Genomic DNA, 19,542 nt, shown 5'->3' with positions numbered 1-19,542 from the left:
GCGAGTGAATTGTGTTTATTGTAAAGGAATTTTACTATTTAATTGTTGTCTGTTTTAAAGTGCCAAATGTTGAGAAAATATTTCTATTTTCCTTAAGAAATAAAATAGATATATTTAAAAGAAATTGTAACAAACTAAAGAAAAAATATTTTAATAAAAGCAAAAGTTATTTTAATTGAAAATTTTTTCCTGGTTGCTTGTGTTGGTTTGTTTAAAGAAAAAAAAAAAAAAACAGCAGCCGTTCCAGCAATAAGAAAAAATGAGTGCATTTGAGGTATTTGTTTATTTTCTTTACAAAATATAATGTGGAATTTCCATTCATTATGGTCTTCTATTTTTTTTTTTCATCCTGCTGCTGCATTTAACAATTAAATATTTTGTGTTGCTGTCCTCCAGGTTAAAGTGACACCAACACGATGTAAAAATAAAAAACTCACAGAGTCTCGAGAACCTACGGAGGTGATAATGGCGCCATTTTCCGGCAAATCCATTGTTTTATTCGAGGATGTTCCAGTGACAAAAACAGCCAAACGTCTTCTTAGAATAATAAATCCCTCAGAGGATGATATTGAGGTAAGAGGAAATAATTGTAAATACCTACTTTATTTTACCATTATTTTAATCTTACGTTTTGGCGTTATTAGACAATACTTGGAAACAGCCATCGTCTGGCTTTTAATGCAAAATAATTATTTCCTTGATTGCCAAAATCATTAAACAAAACAAGAAAAAAAAACAAGAATGTACCTATAACAAAACTTTTGTACATTTGTTTGGTGGCCTGTCCTTTGACACTTTAGAAAAAAGACAACATAAAGATAAAACTAGTTCATTATTGATCCAACAATGTTGGGAATCTACTTGCCGCCTTTAATGAACAAAACTGAAAATAAAGGAACTAACAAATGAAAAAAATAAATAAGTTGCAATTTTAGGTTGCCTAGTGAACTTTTCTACTTGGCTTCATGGTTATACAACTTTGATAATGTCATGAACATCTTCTTTAATTGGAAATTTCAATAGTTTTATCATTATTATCATTTTATGTGTGTCGTTTAAAAAATTTAACATTCATTCACATCCATACTTTTGGTCGAAAATTTCTTGAGTGACAACGAGGCAATTGTAGGGGGTTGTTTTACAATATGCTTGAAATTCGTTTTGTGATGAAATATTTTCTAGAATAGTAAATCTAAAATTTAGTTTCACTTAAATTTAAACAGAAGTCTCAATATTATAGAAAATTGTCCTTTAAAAAAGAAAATCAATTCAACAAGCTAAAAATGAATTAGTGAGTTTATGATGAAAAACTAATTTAATCTTATAAACCCTCCATCAAACCGTATACCGTAAATTAAAAGCTTCCTTAGGGGATTTTCTGTCGCATTAAACTTGTTGAATTTCATTGCTACACTTATATTTTTAATAAGCTTTTTCTGGGACCTTATATCAAAGGAAGGAGCAATTATGGACCGATCCTCACAAAATTGTTTACGAGATTTCGATACGTATAAAACATGTCTGTATTAGGCCTTTTTATACCCTTCACCTTCGTGAGAAGGGTATATATAAGTTTGTCATTCCGTTTGTAATTTCGATAATATAATTTTCGGACCCTATAAAGTATAAATATATTCTGGATCCTTATAGATAGCGGAGTCGATTAAGCCATGTCCGTCTGTAAGTTTTTAAAGGACCCTCGATATCGGCGAGATCCAATACTTTAATAATTCTGTTAGACATGCTTTCGAGAATATCGCTATTTAAAATCAGCAAAATCGGTCTATAAATAACGGAGATATGAGCAAAAATCCGAGACATCTGAAAATTTTATAAAAAAAAAGTTATCTTTTTATACGGACAGAATCAGAAATTGATACTGAACCGATTCTTTTAGTTTTAAAATTAAATAGAACTATGTAAAATTGTATTTCTTAGAACCTAGTATTTTGTTGTTAACTCGAAAATTATAAATATGTAAATTCCAAATTTGTTGTAAAAATATGAGATACAGAGAAAACTAAACTATTAAAAAATATGCAAAATATGCTAAAAAAAAATGTTGGTAATATGCAAAATATATGCAATTTAAGGCAAAAGGTGCAATTTTTATATATATAATAAAATATGCAACAAGAAATCGATGCAATTTTGTAGCAAATTCTTTGATTCGAAAAGAAACTAGTTATTTTGATTTATTGACTACAGACATGCATTTGCATAGAAATCCTTGCCCCGGTAATGAGCGTTAAAGCCATTTTCTAAAAATGGGTTAGGATCAATTATGGTCTGATGAAAATTTCGCTATACTTGAATTTCTAAAAGAGTTATAACTGCAAGAACTGTATTTCGGGGGCCACTTGTATGGAGGCTATACGAAAACGTGGAACGATATTTTCAATACCAAACAAACCTTATCAATTAGGAATATTTGTTTTAAATTTCAACCCTCCATCTCTTTTCGTTTGAACTCTATCGTGCTTTCAACAGACGAACGTACAGAAATCTCTATATCGTCCTAGGATTTAATAAGAATACAGAATATATATTGTTTTGGCAATGATCAATATTTCGATGTGTTACAAACGTAATGATAAAACCAATATATCCCCATCTTTTTTGATGGTTGATAAAAAATGCATAATTTTTTCAGGACAAAAATTGAGTATTGTATCATAAAGAATGTACTGCATCATAGACAAAGCCCTAATTATGAACGAGAAATATAGTATCAATGGCTGCGGTCTTGTAGAAAGTAATATTTAATTAAAAATTGTAACGACTCATCTTTCTTGCTTAAACAACATCTACAATACTATTACTTGGGTAGTCCATGCAAAATGATATATGAAATAAGAACTGATTTATGTCTTATTTCCTTTCCTTAAACATTTAGCCAAAATCTAATAAAAACATTAAATACCATTTCAGGTGTCGGTCAGTAAATCGATTAATCCCGAACACAATATCAGCTTAGAATGGTTAGAGAACTCTGTGCCGGCACAGAGTGAAATAACACTGGAAATGGTGTGGTCACCACAAATGGATGTTGCCTGTAAAGAAACATTACAACTCATAGACAATCGAAATTTTCGCAAAGATGTAATGGTCATACTAAAATCTAAACCCATTAAACAAGTAAAGGTAAGTAAGCGTAAACATGGCAACAACAACATTTACAAGTTTGTTCTGTTTCTAATGACACTAATACAAATTTATTGCAATTTCTGCATTACCATACACACGCACATATAGAGTGTACGAAAATTTCCAACCATATCGTCCGGAAATAATACACATGTCAAAACCCTGCGATTAAAATCACCAACAAGTGCTGCCAATAAAGTTGTAAGTAGATTAACACACCAACAACATCAACAGCAACAACAACAGCAGCAGTTACAACATCAGGCTCAAATGCAAAAGAAACGTTTAACAGCTCATGATGCAGCCTCTAAACGAGAGACTATTGATAAAAATAAACAGCAATTGCAGCCGCACTGGAATAGTAGTGTTTACGTTGCCAATAAAAAGAATCAGCAGCCACCTGTAAAGGAAAATTTACAACCACCGAAAGCTACTTTACATAATCACACATCGCCTCTAATGGAACGTAATGTTTATGCAAATAATAAGGAGGAAGCATTGGCCACAAATCTATCGCCTCATGTTATGGATATGGAAAGTGAGAACCTTAAGGAAAACGTTAGCCCTTTGGCTCTAACAAATGTATTAAATATGATCGATGAATTGAAGTTTACGCCAGCTACTGTTACACTCTCCAAACCGAATGAATCAAGACTAGATAGTTTGGCATCTTTGCCAACCCCTATGGGACCTAATGCTATTACGATAACATTAACACCAGAGGCACATCCTGATCATCATAGAGACTTAAAGCCAAGATGTTTATCAGTTGAATTATTGGATGAGGCTCTTTCTAGTGAAGACATACACAATGATACCAAAGGTACAACCATGGTTATAACAAACAAAACGTTTGATGTTAAGCTAAGTGAAAGTTTAGAAATTTCCTGCGAAACTCTAAATGGTTCTTCAGGAGAAGGACGTACAAGTAGTGCTTGCAGTTTAGTTATAAATAAAACTACTGTTATAAGTACCACTCCGGTGGCCAGACCTTTGGAAATTATACAAGAAGAAGACAATAGCCCAACATCTTTAACTACGGCACCAAAAGTAGAAAATCAAAATTCTGTAGAAACACCCCAAAAAGGTGAAGAAGATCTTAAGCGTGATATTAAGCTAATAGGTACTCCTTTGCGTAAATATTCAGAATCCATGAAGGATTTATATCAAAAATCTCCACAGTCTATAGTAATAACACAAGGATCTCTACCCAATCTCAATGAAATGGAAACTATAAAATCCTTTGAACAAAATCGTTATTTTATACAGGCCAACTCCCGAACAGATGTCAAAACTTCTATGCAAGCTATAACTGCCGTCCCACCAGATAATAAACACAAATCCGAACAACTAAATGAATCTTCCGATCAATTGGATTGTAGTCGCATGAGTTTGATTTCTCATCCCGATGTACAGTTTAATCAAAATGAGATTTTAGCACAATCCAGTCGTTTTAATCTAAATGAAGTGGGCCTTAAATATCGTAAGAATAGTCCCAATATAACAAAATGTAAAACAAACAATACCGCTAAACGCAATCCCACACCACCGAAGATCACTAAGAAACTGAACAGTGTACCCGAAACCCATAAACGCAGATCCAATGAATTGTCTTTTTCAGATTCACAAAGTATGGATTCTGTTATAAGTGGCAGTAGCACTACCAGCTTAAGAACTAATTCAACAAAATCAAGTTATGTCACAGTATCCCCACCAAAACGGCAAAGACTTGAAACAGACTCTAATCTGCATAAGCAGAAAACTCCCACTAATGCCTCAGCCTCGATAAAGGCTAAAAATTGGTCACAAACTCAACCCAAAAAATTCAAATTGGCAAAGACGCTATCGCTGGTAAAGAAACCTTTAACACCCCGTAAGGTTAAAGAAGAACCACGCATTAAACTTTACGAAGCTGATTTATATCTGCAACCTTACATCAATCCTGATCCCTTTGCCGCTACTACCACCTGTGATCCCTTTCTGGCCTCCACCATGTATTTGGATGAAGCATCAGTGGATAAACATCAAACTGATTTTAAAAAGTGGCTTAATGCTCTAGTCACTATGCCCGCCGATCTCGATACCGATTCTAATGCCAAAATTGATGTAGGTAAACTTTTTAACGAAGTACGCCATAAAGACTTAATCCTAGCACCCACAAAAGAAGAACAATCTCTTAATTATTTGACGAACTTTCGTTTGGAGTCTCTACGGCGAGCAGCTGTTGAACTTTTCCTAAGTGAAGAGATGCGTGCACCCTGCTCTAAAGTAGCTGTATATGTACAAAAGAATGCTTTACGCATACGTAGTGATCGAAATTTACATTTGGATGTTGTAACACAGCGTGACATTTTGGAATTACTGTTATGTTTTAATCCTTTGTGGTTACGTTTGGGTTTGGAGGTGGTGTATGGTGAGAAAATACATCTGCAGTCTAACAGGGATATTGTGGGATTGAGTTCATTTATATTGAATAGGTAAGTTGATGGTATAAATACTACATTTTTATTTTGATTGCGAAAAGTAAATGAACCTAACAGAAGTGAATTAGAAGAGATATAAAACTTTACTACAGCTAAACTTGTACTGAACTAGAACTGAACGAGAACTAAACGAGAACTGAACTTGAACCGAACTAAAACTGAACTAGAACTAGAACTGAACTGGAACTGAACTAGAACTGAACTAGAACTGAACTAGAACTGAACTAGAACTGAACTAGAACTGAACTAGAACTGAACTAGAACTGAACTAGAACTGAACTAGAACTGACCTAGAACTGAACTAGAACTGAACTAGAACTGAACTAGAACTGAACTAGAACTGAACTAGAACTGTACCAGAACTGAACTAAAACTAGAATTAAACAAAATTAAAATTAAAACTGAAACTGATAAATAATTTATATTTAACAATTCTAAATTCTATATATCCGTAACCTTTTCCAGACTCTTTCGTGATAAATTTTTGGAACAAAAATATTCCAAAGCCTACACACTTTCCGAAGAATACGCCGAACACATTAAAAAATTCACCCTACAAAAGTTCTTCTTTCTCTTGCTATTTTTGGATAGAGCCAAAGAAAAGCGTATTATTGCTCACAACCCTTGTCTCTTTATAAAAAAATCTCCTCACAAAGAAACACGTGAAATTCTTTTGCGTTTTTCCTCCGAACTATTGGCCAATATTGGTGATATAACTAGAGAATTAAAACGTTTGGGTTATGTTCTAACACACAAACAAATATTTCTTGATGAATTTGATTATGCTTTTCATAATCTTGCAGTTGATCTAAGAGATGGTATACGCTTGACCCGTGTTATGGAAATTATATTATTGCGTGAAGATTTAACCAAACAATTGAGAGTACCAGCTATTTCTCGTTTACAAAGGATATTTAATGTAAATTTGGCTTTAAAAGCCTTGGGAGAAGCTGATTTCCAATTAAAGGGAGACATCACAGCGAATGATATAGTTGATGGCCATAGAGAGAAGACTCTTTCGTTGCTATGGCAAATTATCTATAAATTTAGATCACCAAAATTCCATGCTGCTGCTAGAGTAATACAAAAATGGTGGAGAAATTCTTGGCTTAAAGTAGTCATACAAAGAAGAATACGTTTTAAGGAAGAACAGAGACGGGAAGCAGCAGCTATTGTTATACAATCCCTATATCGAGGTTTTATGACCCGACGTTTTGTCGATAAATATAGAAAGAAACGTGTACAGGCCGCTTTGGTATTTCAAAAATATATCCGCTGCTATCTGGCCCGCAAAAGATTCCTTAAGACTGTACACTGTACGGTGGTTATACAAAAATGGCTTAGATCTGTTATATTGGGAAGAGAATGTCGTGAAAACTTTTTACAATGGCGTAAAAGTGCGATATGTCTACAACAACATTGGAGAAATAGAAAACAAGCAAGAGTCCTACGTGAACAGGCAGCTTTAGCCAAATGTAAATATCAACAGCAAAGAAATAAAGCAGCCACATTAATACAGGCCTCTTGGCGTGGTTATAAAGCAAGAACACAATTTCTTAAGATTATTTTAGCAATACTTGTTTTCCAAAGGAAGTTCAAAGCTCGTCAATTAATGAAACAACACTATGGCGACTATTTGAAATTGAAGAAAGCTACTATTTGTATACAGCAACGTTTTAGGGCTAAAATGTCCATGAAGAAAGATATGGCAAATTATCAATTAATACGAACTCGTGTTATTTACATACAACGTTTATATCGTGCCACCATACTGATGCGTCAACAGCGAAAAGAATATTTACATATTAAAAGTAAAGTTATTTGTATACAACAAAAGTGGCGTGCCACCTTATTGGCTCGTAAGGTCAGAGTTCAATATCTTGCGGTGCAATATTACACTTTAATTGTACAACAAAAATTCCGTGCTAGAAAACAAATGGAAATTGAACGTAAAAAATATTTGCAACTGCAAACTTGTATCATAAATGTACAAAGACGTTTTAGAGCCAAATTGGAAATGCGTTTGCAATATACACAATTTCAAAGAAAATTGCAGGCCATCAAAACCATACAATCACAATTTAAAGCTTACAAAGCCATGCGTTATCAAAGAGCCAAATATCAAGGTACCAGAGAAGCTGTTCTTTGTCTTCAGGAACACTTTAGAGGTTTTCTAAAAATGAAAGAAGAACGAAAGAGGTTCTTGCAACAAAAACAAGCTGCTACTGTCATACAAATAGCTTACAGAACATATCGTCTAATGAAATTACAAAAGGGAGACTACAGAAGGATAAAACAAGCCGTTATTTGTATACAAAGAAGATTACGAGCAACTTTAGCCATGAGAGCTCAAAGAAAAGAATATTTAAGACAACGTAAACTAATTATTTTCATACAAATACGTTACAAAGCCAAGCTCTTGGCAAGAAAAGTACGATTGCAATACCACCAGCAACGTAACATGATCATTGCCCTGCAAAGAAGATTCCGAGCACAACAATTAATGTTAAAGGAACAACAGCAATATCAAGTAATACGTTCTCGTATTATTTGCATACAAACCTATTATCGATCGCACTTACAGCGAAAACAAGAACAGACCAAATATCAGCTACAACGTTCTTCAGCAATAAAAATTCAAACTTGGTTTAGAGCCGTTCTAAAAATGCGCATGGAAAAACAAACTTACCAACGTGTACGCTCCTCCAGTATAACAATACAGCAAAGATGGCGAGCAACATTAGAAGCCAAGAAACAAAGAACTACATTCCTAAAAACTATACAGAAAATAATTTATTTACAGCGATTAATTAAAGCCACACTGGTCATGAAAATGGAACGTGAACAATATCAAAAACTAAAAGAAGCTGCTATTGTTATACAAAAACGCTATAGAGCCCGAAGAGAAATGCTACAAATACGTTCACAATATCAGCTTATACGTTCTCTCATCATTTGCATACAAAGACATTTTAGAGCCAAACGTGCCATGCTTAAGGTACGCAACGATTTTGTACTGTTAAAATCCACCGTCATACATTTACAGCAAAAATTCCGAGGACGTCAAAAAATGCGTATTGATCGTGAACATTTCCTGCAGTTAAAAACAAATATTGTTGAATTTCAAGCTCATGCGCGTGGTCTGTTGGCACGACGTCGTTTCCAGGCTCTTATGACTCCCGAAATGATGGAATTGTTGAGACAGAAAAAGGCAGCTAAAATAATACAACGTTTCTGGCGTGGTTATCGTATACGTAAACGTTTTAATAATGTACGTATCAAGGTTATACGTAAAAATATTGCTCTACTCAAGGAGACTTCAAATACTGTAAATTCTATTAAGTTTAAAGTACAGGATGCGGTACGTTTGCTAAGAGGAAGATTTAGCGCATCGGAGGCGTTGCATGTTTTAATGAGATTGGGTAAGTGTAAATCATTCTTTAAATATGTTTGTATCTATAAAAATTCTAATCTGACCGCATGGTGCCAATTATGAGGCTATTTTGGAAATTTATAGAGTATTGACGAGAATTATTAATAACAAGGTAATGAGTAAAAGTGTTTAGGTACATAGCAGTTCGACGGGACAATCCCGAACTGACCACTTAACCTACCGCTACTTTTCTTGCTATAAAACTAGGACATGTAGAAAGTTAAAATTTCTCCAAAACTTTTAAGAGTCTAATCTCTAGATTACTTGCTTACAAAGGGGACACTAAAGTGACGGCTGTCTTCATTCTCGATTACAAGGAGTACAGTCGTGACGAATGACCCAAAACATACGAATTACAATCACCCAGGTGGTTAACTATTAGTGGAAATTACTGTCTTTTTCGTATGCATTGACTCTTTGTCGAACTGCTGAGTATTTTTGAAAGTGATCCTTGTGTGGGAGTTACGAACAATTATGAATGTTCTTTACACAAATTTAAAGTATATTTTCTGTATATAGAGTCATATTTGTGCCAAATATTGTATGGATATTATTATTTGACAATGAGTTAAGTGTTTTTCTAAAGAGAACGTTGTATGGGAGCTATGATCAATTGTGGACTGATAGCAGTTTAACGGTAACTTTTCTGTACATTGAAGTAATATTTTTACCTAATGAGTTAACAATATAATATTTTGGGTAAAATTTGTTGAGTTTCATTGCTTCGTTTTAACGTGAGCGTGTTTTGTACCGACAGACAGATAGACGGACAGACAAAAATATCTAAATCGATTCAGAAGATTTTATAAGAATCAAGAATATGTATACTTTGTAGGGTCTTAGATGAATATTTTTCAGTGTTACGAACGATAAAATGTATATCCTCTGTCTGATGGTGTTGGAGGGTATAAAAAAAGTTATTTCAAGAAGGCTGTATCTGAAGAACAAATAATTTACATATGTCAACATAAGTTCTGATAATAAATATTATTTTTGGCTAGTTTAGTTTGAACTGTAGACCAACAATCGAAGACTCCTAAAAAAGAACTGTAATTAAACAGTATTAAGAAGCTAGGTCTACTGAATTACTTATTCGAAATATATAGAAGTTCATTCTATATGATTCAATGTTTCTTTTCATATTATGAACTGCCTTCTTTTGGTTTAACCCTACTTTCAATGCCGTCATCTCCTAGAAGGGACGAATCCAAAAATTATCACCAACAAACTATTAAATTTTAATTCTGGTTATGTATGAAAGTCAATTTTAATTCCTTTAATACTTTAATCTAAGTGAAGTGTGGTAGGCTGGACAGATGAATATAGATAGGGTTTTGGCACGGACTTTGCGGAACCAGTAAACTTTTAGTCTGTTGCTTCATATCGATCTCAGTTGTGCCAGAGCATCTTGTTTTCCACTGTAGATTTCTCTCTAATTCTACTATAATCGGCCTACAATAATATTCATGGGGTAACCTGAAACCGCGGTGTTGATGGCATGTCTATGAATTATATCCAAGGGATCCTGCACATATCTTTCTATGCCCGGCATATATCTTTCTATGCTATTCGGCAGCTTTATTATGCCACTTGTTTTACAGATAGACAAAAAGGTTTCATTGACCTTTCTCCAAATGCTATCGGCACTTTGAACGTTTAAAGAACTTATTTCTACTTTATAATCTACTTCTAAACCTTGTAAAGGTGTTGAGAGTTTAGAGATGTTGATGAGATGAGATGAGTTTTGAAGATAGAAGAGTTATTCCTTCCTTGTTTAGCTCTAGGAATTTTTGTGCACTTTAAACTCAACGAACAACTTACGACCACTCATATTACAATTCCCAATTCATCTCTCAAAGTTGAGGCAAAGTTGGGCACTTTAGACTGCAGGATGTCTTGGAAAATTGGGGTATGGCTGGCGGTATCGAAAGCCTTCGACAAGTCCTGTGCAACTAGGAGTGTCCTTACAATAGTGTTCAGTTTATTTAAGCTCTGTGAGATTTAAGCGATCACTGCGGTTAATGCTGTATTATGTACTTGGAGGTCGCCCACTGCATATAGCAGTAATGGAGAAAAACATGAATGTCTATATGACATAAGATACAGTCCTTTATACTAATCTAGAATCGACTGATAACGAAATGTTAGATCAGATTGTCCAGTCCCCACTCATACGATTTAAGTTAATGTTTCTTTTAAAGACATTTTTAAAAAGTTAGGCCCTTAATCTTTTGCTAACAAAATTTTAAAAATTCTAAATAAACAGTATCTATAAATGGAATGGTAAATTTTTAATTAATACTGTAAAATAATTGTAATATAATTAAAAAACATTCTCCATAATTTAAACTTCAACAATTCCGCACTGCTTTCCATTTATTATTTAGATCGCATATCACGTACTGTACCACATTTACTAATGTGTCGTTCGGATTTTATATCAACCTTTTGCTATGGCATTATGGCACAAGCCATACGTTCCGAAGTTGATAAGCAATTGATTATGTATTGTAGTCGTATCATTTTGAATTTGGCACGTTACAACAGTACAACCGCAAATACATTCCAAGAAGGTGGTCTCGTTACAATTGCCCAAATGCTGTTGCGCTGGTGCGATAAGGATTGTGAAATTTTTAATACGCTGTGTACATTAATATGGATATTTGCCCATTGTCCGGTTAAGCGTAAGGTAAGTGTAATCACACTTGGGTGTATTTAAGCGCAATGAAATTCCACTTAAATTTTTTTTATTGTTCTGTTTGCGTTTTTCCAACATTATGTATATGCCTACGCTAACTAATGTTTGTGTTTGTTTTATTTTTACTTTCGTTTTTTTTTCTATAGATTATACGTGATTTTATGACAACAACCGATGCCATTTACATGGTGCGAGAAACAAAAAAACTTGTAGCTCGTAAAGAGAAAATGAAACAGAATGTACGTAAACCATCGGTACCAACATCGATGTTGTCCTCATCCTCAACAACATCAACCTCTATACGCGGCCTTTCACAACAACAGCAGCAGCAGCAACAACAAAACTTTTCGAGTCGTGCCTTACCCAGTCTGGAACCTGATTATGGTGTCATACGCAATAAGCCATATACATTTATATCCTCCGTATATGCCTTCGATACCATTTTGTATAAATTGGGAATTGATATTTTCTAAATGATTTTTTAAACACATCTGTCTGTTTCACACCCCTACTCCGTCTGTCTATCACTGTCTCTATATGTATGTATGTGTTTTCATCACTTGTATCTGTAAGTAAGTGTTTTATGTCTGTCTGTCTGTTTGGCTGTTGTGTATCTCTGATGTTGTTCACCATCGTGTGCACATTGTGCAGTGTCTGTTAAATTTAGTCCTTGCTGTTTTTATTCATTTAATATTTTTTGTGTTTCCTATTTCCGTTTTTTTTTTTCTTGTTTAGTTTATTGTATTTTTCTTGTAACTTTTATGTCGTTTGTTTTTTTTCTCAATGTTTAAACTACAAATCAGTTGATTGTTTATTTTCCGTTTTATATATTTTTTTTATTTCTCTATGTATTTTCTTATTGTCTTTTAATGGATTTAAACTAGAAATTGATTTTATCTCTTAGGGCGGCAATTCATTGCTCTATATTTTTATATTCGTTTACTTTATCTCTAGACTCGTACATAAATTTATGTTTTTTATTTTTATAAAACTTTACATATTTTTTTATTTATTTAAAGAATAAACTTTTACACGTATGTGTGTGTGTGTCCCTTTTAACTATATTTTTTATCTCTTAAGACTGTAATTTATACATGTAGTCATCATCACCTTTATGGGTTTCCAGTGTATGTTTCATCGTATCGATAAGTTATAATTTAATTATGTATTTTTTAAATGTTTTTTAAATAAAACTTATTGTAAATTTTGTGCAAATAAAAATGAAATGTAATGCATTTTTAATCCTATCAAATGACACAATTGTAGTAACAAGACAATACTTTAATAATCGTATAATGTACTTTTCAAAGGATATTGAATGTTTTATTATTAAAATTTTTATCAATATTTTTAATAAATTTTTACTTAATTAGTGGTAATATGTGTTCTTAACTCAAAATTTTTTTATTCAATTTATTAACTAATGAAGTTTTCTTCTGTAATTTTACACAAAGAAATATTACAAAAAATATTGAATTATTTCAATAAATAATTATTAAAGGCCTTGTTCATAATACTTTTTATACCCTACACCACTATAGTAGGAAGGGTATTATGTGTTTGTGCTGATGTTTGTAACACTCAAATATATTGGTCCTAGACCCACCTTAAAGTATACCAATCGGCTCTGAATCACTTTCTGAGTTTCTGAATTAGATGAAATTTGGTACATACTCTTTTCTTGATTCAAGGACGATATTGAAAATGGTTGAAATCGGTTCATTATTTCGACTAGACTCCATACAACCGTACCCCCGGAATCGGGCCTTTAGGCTCATAATTATGTTAAATGTTCTATTGTCAACAAAAAAACTGCAAAACTTATTTTTATAGAACGATAAATTATCCTACTGGTTTTTATAGTGATCGGGCCTCACTTGACCCAAGCCCCATACAAACTCCACTTCAAAATTCACTTATAATTATTAAACATTATAAGTGATTACAATCTACATAAATAACTTTAAGGTAGACCTAAATTCCTCTACCAAAATTTTTAAGGATAGTCCCATATTTACCCTTACTCCCCTATAATCCCACTTGTAGAAAATCTCTTTTTTTGTCAATAATACGTAAAAATATTCCACAATACGGATAAAAAACAAATTAAATGCTTTATTTTTTAAAAATTATCCACTTTTTAACATACTGACTGGTGTAGGGTATCATATAGCGCAATGTCCGATTATACATTCATACTTGTTTCAATTAATAAAAGTCTTTCTTGCCGTCATGAATACACTACTACAGCAACCGCAGGACTATGTCCTGGCTGGTCAGTTGGTTGAGGTTCCTTCGGGATCCACGTAGTGGCTGTTGGTTGAACCCAAATTCGCGGGAAGAGTATAAGTGGCGGTTAAAAGACTGATGCATGATAATAGTCAATATTTCGGGATAAGCGTTGGAAATGGGTTGGGGTCAATTATATATGATACGGAATGAATGTAGAGGTATGCGGGACTCTGACCCGTATACCTAAATGAGCGTGTCGTATGTTTTTCTCTATGAATGTGTCGGATAAATGAGATGTGTGCTGGGTTGAATGATGATGGATGAAAGGTATCATATACAAGTGATACCAATTAATTTTCCTTCCTTGTCCAGATATGTTCAGAGTTTACTCTGTTCATATCAGACTTGCCACAGCGTGTCACTGTGAGTAAGAACGATGTCTACGGCTTATTGATGGATCGTGCTTCGGTCCACCGGTTACGTCTCTAGGTGCTGTTGCCGAATCAACAGAGCCATAGTAGTGTGGTTGTTTTACAACGTGACTACTTTGGCAAGAGATTAGATAGCTCGAGTACTCCAGCAAAGTACTTGCGCATGGTACCGGTCATAGCCAATGTGCGAAAATTGCCACCTGAGTCTTCATTGAAGACAAAGGAGCGATGGTAGACGGTTCTCAAGTCTACCCTGTGGATGAAAAAGACCACCGTGAGATAAGGCCGACACGGCAGGTGCTCACGTTAAAACTCTCGACAGTCTAACTGATCTCTGGACGAAAAATATGGAATTACCTTTTGTAGTTTAGGAGAAATCTTTAGAATTAGAAAAAAACGTGATTTTGTTTGAGGTCTAGGGTTTTTATATATGGCATAACTAGATTGTTATTCATATTCTCTTTCGAGTTGGTATTGAAAATAAGATATATCTGTTCATACAAATGGCTGTCTGACAGTGTAAAAAATAGTCGTACATTGAGTTGACTAACAAAAATCAATAAAAAAACATCCTATTGTACATGACTATGTATTCAAAAGTAACTTCCTCTTTATCCTTAGCGAAAGTAAAACATGTAATGTGGTTTTGTTTTATTCCAATTAAACATAACAATTTTTTCTATAAAGCTTTTTTGTTAACTTAATTGTAAATATGACTGTCATGTTCCTTTACAGTTTTTGCACAAAGATCCCTTGTTAAGTTTACGTTTTACAGTTACCTTATTTAACTTCCCTGACGTAATCCTCATCGTTATCATCACGTTAAGCTGTTGTAATTACGTTGTGAGAAAATAGATTCGTAATGGACGTTTATCTTTTTTTTTATAAAAATCGTTGAATGTTTGTCTTGTACATTTTCCAAAAACAAAAAAAAATTATTTGCCATTGTGTTGTCATAGTTGTGAGTTTTTTTTTCTGTTTTCCATATTACTATTCCTTTTCCCGGTTACTCAGCAGCAATTGTTTTCAATGCTAGAACAAATCCGTATTTTACTTTTGATACAAACTTTTTCAACAATTTTAATTAAAGTATTACAAACTAAAGTGTCATTTGCTAGAAAAGAATAAAAAACAAAGATAAAAAGTGGATTGAATAGATTAATGTTGTGTGTTAACTTTAATTTAAAATTTATAAATAATTTACGCAGGAAAGTTGAAATGTGTATTATAATTAAGTTGTTATGGGTGGTTTTTGAGAAACCGGAACTTTTTTGTGGGTGGAAAGGCCTTTCATCCAACACCCAATGATTTAAGGTGGTATCTGACATCCTACGTCTAGTATTTAGCTACAAAATTCATATTCGTACAATTGTTGTCATATATTGTTTGTGCCATTCCGTTTGTAAAACATTGAAATATTCATCTATGACCCAAAAAGTGTATATATTATGGGTCATTATTAGATTCTAAGACGATCTAGCCATGTCCGTCCGTCTGCTTGCTGAAAGCACGATAGAGTCCAAATAGAAGTAACTAGTGGGCTGAAATTTTGCACTAATACTTTTAGTTGATGAAGTTTGTTTGTGGTATTGAAATTTCATTCCACGATTTCGACCATATAAGGCCCCCTTCAGAAAATAACTAAATTGCTCATAACGTATATACGGTTAGGCCTATCGTCAATGTAAAGTTATCTTCAGAAATGACTAATGGTCTTAACTCATAACTTTTATAAAGATAGGCCTATCGCCAATGTAAAGTCCTCTTCAGAAATGACTAATGGTCTCATCTGTCTGATAGAAACATCTTGCATATATTTTATAGGAACCTAAATCTTTATTTTATAATAATCGGTCCATTATTGGACCTACCCTCCAATTCACTTCAGAAAAAGACTTTAATGCTCACAAATGGTCTTAAGAAGCAATAAAACACACAAACAAGTTTTGTGAGAGACAAATGGTCATTTTATAAGGATTGGTCGGTCCTTAACCTCATTTAAGGTCCTTTTCAGAAAATGACTTTAACGCTCATTAATAGCTTAAAACTAGGAGTACATGCATGAAATTCGACATAAACTAGTTTCGTAAGAGCCAAAACCTCTTTACTAAATTTTATAAGGTTCAGTCTAAAAATTACCCCACACAACTAGAAGTCCCCTCCAGAAAAATACATTAATTTTAAAATTCAATATAGATCTAATAAATGAGAAAATTGCCTTGATAATATCAAAGTTTGTTAATAATGATGTTTTAATGGTGTGTATATAAGATTGTTATTTTCTGGTTTAATCTGGTTTCAAGATTTAACTTGGTTATCAATATGTCAGAAATGACTAATAATAATCAGTATTTTTTTTTTTTTTTTGGGTTTTGATTAGGATGGCGGTGCATCAAGCACTCATATTGCCAGGTTATCACACGTTTGTCCAGAGAAAACCCCACCAACCGACCTATACCTTCATATAGGAAGTTGGAGCATCCGGACTTGATTTCATCAAAAGTATTAATGGTCTCCACCAGTATATATTTGAGTTTAAATGGTCTCCACCAGGTTATATCGTGAGTATTTTATGGTCTCCACCAGGTTATATCGTGAGTATTTTATGGTCTCCACCAGTTAAAAACGTTTGAGTATTCTATGGTCTCCACCAATAAAACATAACCTCACTTGAGGTAATACGAAAGCACGAGGTTAATGTAGACAACATATAACTTTGAACAGTTATATGAAGTAATACATTACACCAGTGCGAGCGAGACGCAAAACTGTCGAAAGCCAGGCAACAAACACAAGCCTGAACGCGTTTAAGAAATAATCGCGATGACGCGAGAGTTGTTCCCCAACTCAGACCTGAATTACGACTGAATAATCAGTATGACAATCTTTAATGTAAGTTTAAAAAATCTCTGACTCTTCGTGGTAAAAGCAGAGCTCCCAAAAATATTTCTACTAGATAATGCTTGAAGAATCTAAAAGTCTTAAAGATAACGCTACTATAAACAAGAACCAATCGGTGTAATTGTTATTTTGAACCGAATGATTTACATTCTACATTAGTAGCCTTTTGAATATTGATATTGCGAAGCCTGTTTTATCTGGTGCGATTTTATTGACTTTGAAAGGGCTGTTAACATTTTTCAGTTAAAAGAAATTCGTCGTTGGTTTCAAACTGTCGAACAGAGGCTTGGCTTTCTATGTTGGCTTCACCTATAATTCTATCAGCAGCACAAATATTACATCATAGTATTAGTATTGAACACCTAAAAACTCCTAGAAACGTAATATGAACACAGTAAACTCTAAATGTACTCCGACAAGGAGGGGAAATTAAATGGTATTACATGAATAAGATAGCTTACATTTCAATCATCCTGCACACTTCTAATTCATCCGACACACTCGCACTAGGTATAAAGATTCGCATACGCCTACATCCATACCATTGACTTATTTCCAACGCTCATTCCCACAGTCACCCCACTCTTGTCTCGCTAAAAGCACAGACATGATTACGAATTTTAGACGTTACCACGTATCAGTATTTTAACCAATATACTCATACCGCGAATTCAGATTTTAACAAGTCCGAAACTCTGATTTGTAGGTTACTTGTTCCCGTGGTATCTAATTATAACTCTCCCTGGATAAATAAACCCTCCTATTTTAATAACACGAATATGGGAAAGATTATCAAGGTAACATGCCCCGAGGGACTCACATCTGTGAGATGGGTAAGATCATATGAGATAGAATGTCTCAGGATTTGACGTCTAATAGACCATAATACTTTTCTTCCTGCTACAGCGACTAGAAAGTCGATATGAAGGGTCCCATTAAAGTGGTTTTCTACTATTACCCACCTCTATGAAATTCTTAACCGCTCATAGTTTGATATTTGTACTTTGTTTAAATATTCAATACAAAAAATATTTAATTTTTTATTTATAAACCATGCGAGAAAATATTTTAATTGCAGATTATTTTCATGTTACAAATAAATTTCCAAAGGATATAAATATTTCTATATGATACAAATATCCTGTAGCAATGGTCGTATAACGCAAATAATACATCTTGTCTTCAATAAATTTGCATTTTTTTATACCTTAATTATTATTATTTCACCGCACAGATATTTACTGTATGTAGCTAGGTAGACCTTTACAATTAAGGCACGGTTGAATTATTTAAATTATTTAAAAGTACTTTTTTTTAATAATTAAAAACCACTGCAACACTTGAGTGCAAAGTCGTGGTGAATAAAACCTTGAACATTTTACGTTTTTGTTGCAACTTCTGCTGATTTAATAAATAATGCGAGTAATGCGTAAATAAGCTCGGTCAAATAAAATAATTTCATCGAAAAAGTTTTCATTTTTGCTCGTAAAATTCTTGGATGAAAAAAAAGTTTTATTTGCATTCTGTGTTTGGCTAATTGAGTCACCATTACATTGTTTTAATCCTGTTCCGTAATAATATAAAAATATCGTAAAAAATGTTTAAATCTCATTTTATATTTACGAAAATGTTTACATTCATTACTAGGATATTCCAGCATATGCATGTACACATATGGTAGATACATACATAAGTATGTAATTAAAGGATATATGTATGTATGTATTCATACATGTATGTATTTGTAAGAATGGTTAAATGTGTTATTTTTTAAAATTCATATTCGTAATTACGATTTTAATCCGCTTTCTGATGACTTTTTTACAACTTGTTAAAACTGATTTCATAGAATTTTCATTTTATTTAGCACAATATATCTGTTTGTAGGACCTTAACATAATTACACATGGACATATTTAATGTAAGGAATTATATGAATACAATTTTTATTATTACATTACAATACAAACTTTTTACAGTGACACCAAACATTTATAATACGAGCTTATATTTTTACTACTCTTTAACTGCCGTTATCTATCAGATCTTGTAGATGAGTTAAACAAGCAAGATTGTTGGAAGATTAATCAGTAAACTATGTCTTTTTTGTGCGCTTAAGAAATGATTCGAAAATGATCCCGATGTATGATTAAAAACTGATTTTATGGAAAAACAGTAACAAAATGTATATCAATCATAAATTGATCACACTGAAAT

At 33.2% G+C, this 19,542-nt stretch overlaps 1 protein-coding gene across 1 annotated transcript; it reads left to right on the top strand.

Annotated features, from left to right (window-relative positions):
- Positions 1 to 19: 19 nt before the first annotated feature.
- LOC111679249 (protein abnormal spindle) lies at positions 20 to 12,976 on the top strand. Its single transcript, XM_023440781.2, has 7 exons — positions 20 to 274; positions 397 to 573; positions 2,932 to 3,144; positions 3,256 to 5,624; positions 6,096 to 9,052; positions 11,451 to 11,752; positions 11,908 to 12,976. The coding sequence occupies exons 1-7, from the start codon at positions 260 to 262 to the stop codon at positions 12,232 to 12,234; spliced, it is 6,360 nt and encodes a 2,119-aa protein (XP_023296549.2). The 5' UTR covers positions 20 to 259; the 3' UTR covers positions 12,235 to 12,976.
- Positions 12,977 to 19,542: the final 6,566 nt, after the last annotated feature.

Source organism: Lucilia cuprina, chromosome 3 (genome assembly GCF_022045245.1).
Source record: "Lucilia cuprina isolate Lc7/37 chromosome 3, ASM2204524v1, whole genome shotgun sequence".
NCBI classification, from domain to species: Eukaryota; Metazoa; Arthropoda; class Insecta; order Diptera; family Calliphoridae; genus Lucilia; species Lucilia cuprina.
Note: the sequence above shows the minus strand (reverse complement) of the source record. Positions and strands in the feature narration are given on the sequence as shown.

Coding starts and splice junctions, on each gene's coding strand:
- LOC111679249 (XM_023440781.2), top strand. Junction 5,625..6,095: donor AGTTCATTTATATTGAATAG/GTAAGTTGATGG, acceptor AACCTTTTCCAG/ACTCTTTCGTGATAAATTTT. Junction 11,753..11,907: donor ATTGTCCGGTTAAGCGTAAG/GTAAGTGTAATC, acceptor TTTTTTCTATAG/ATTATACGTGATTTTATGAC.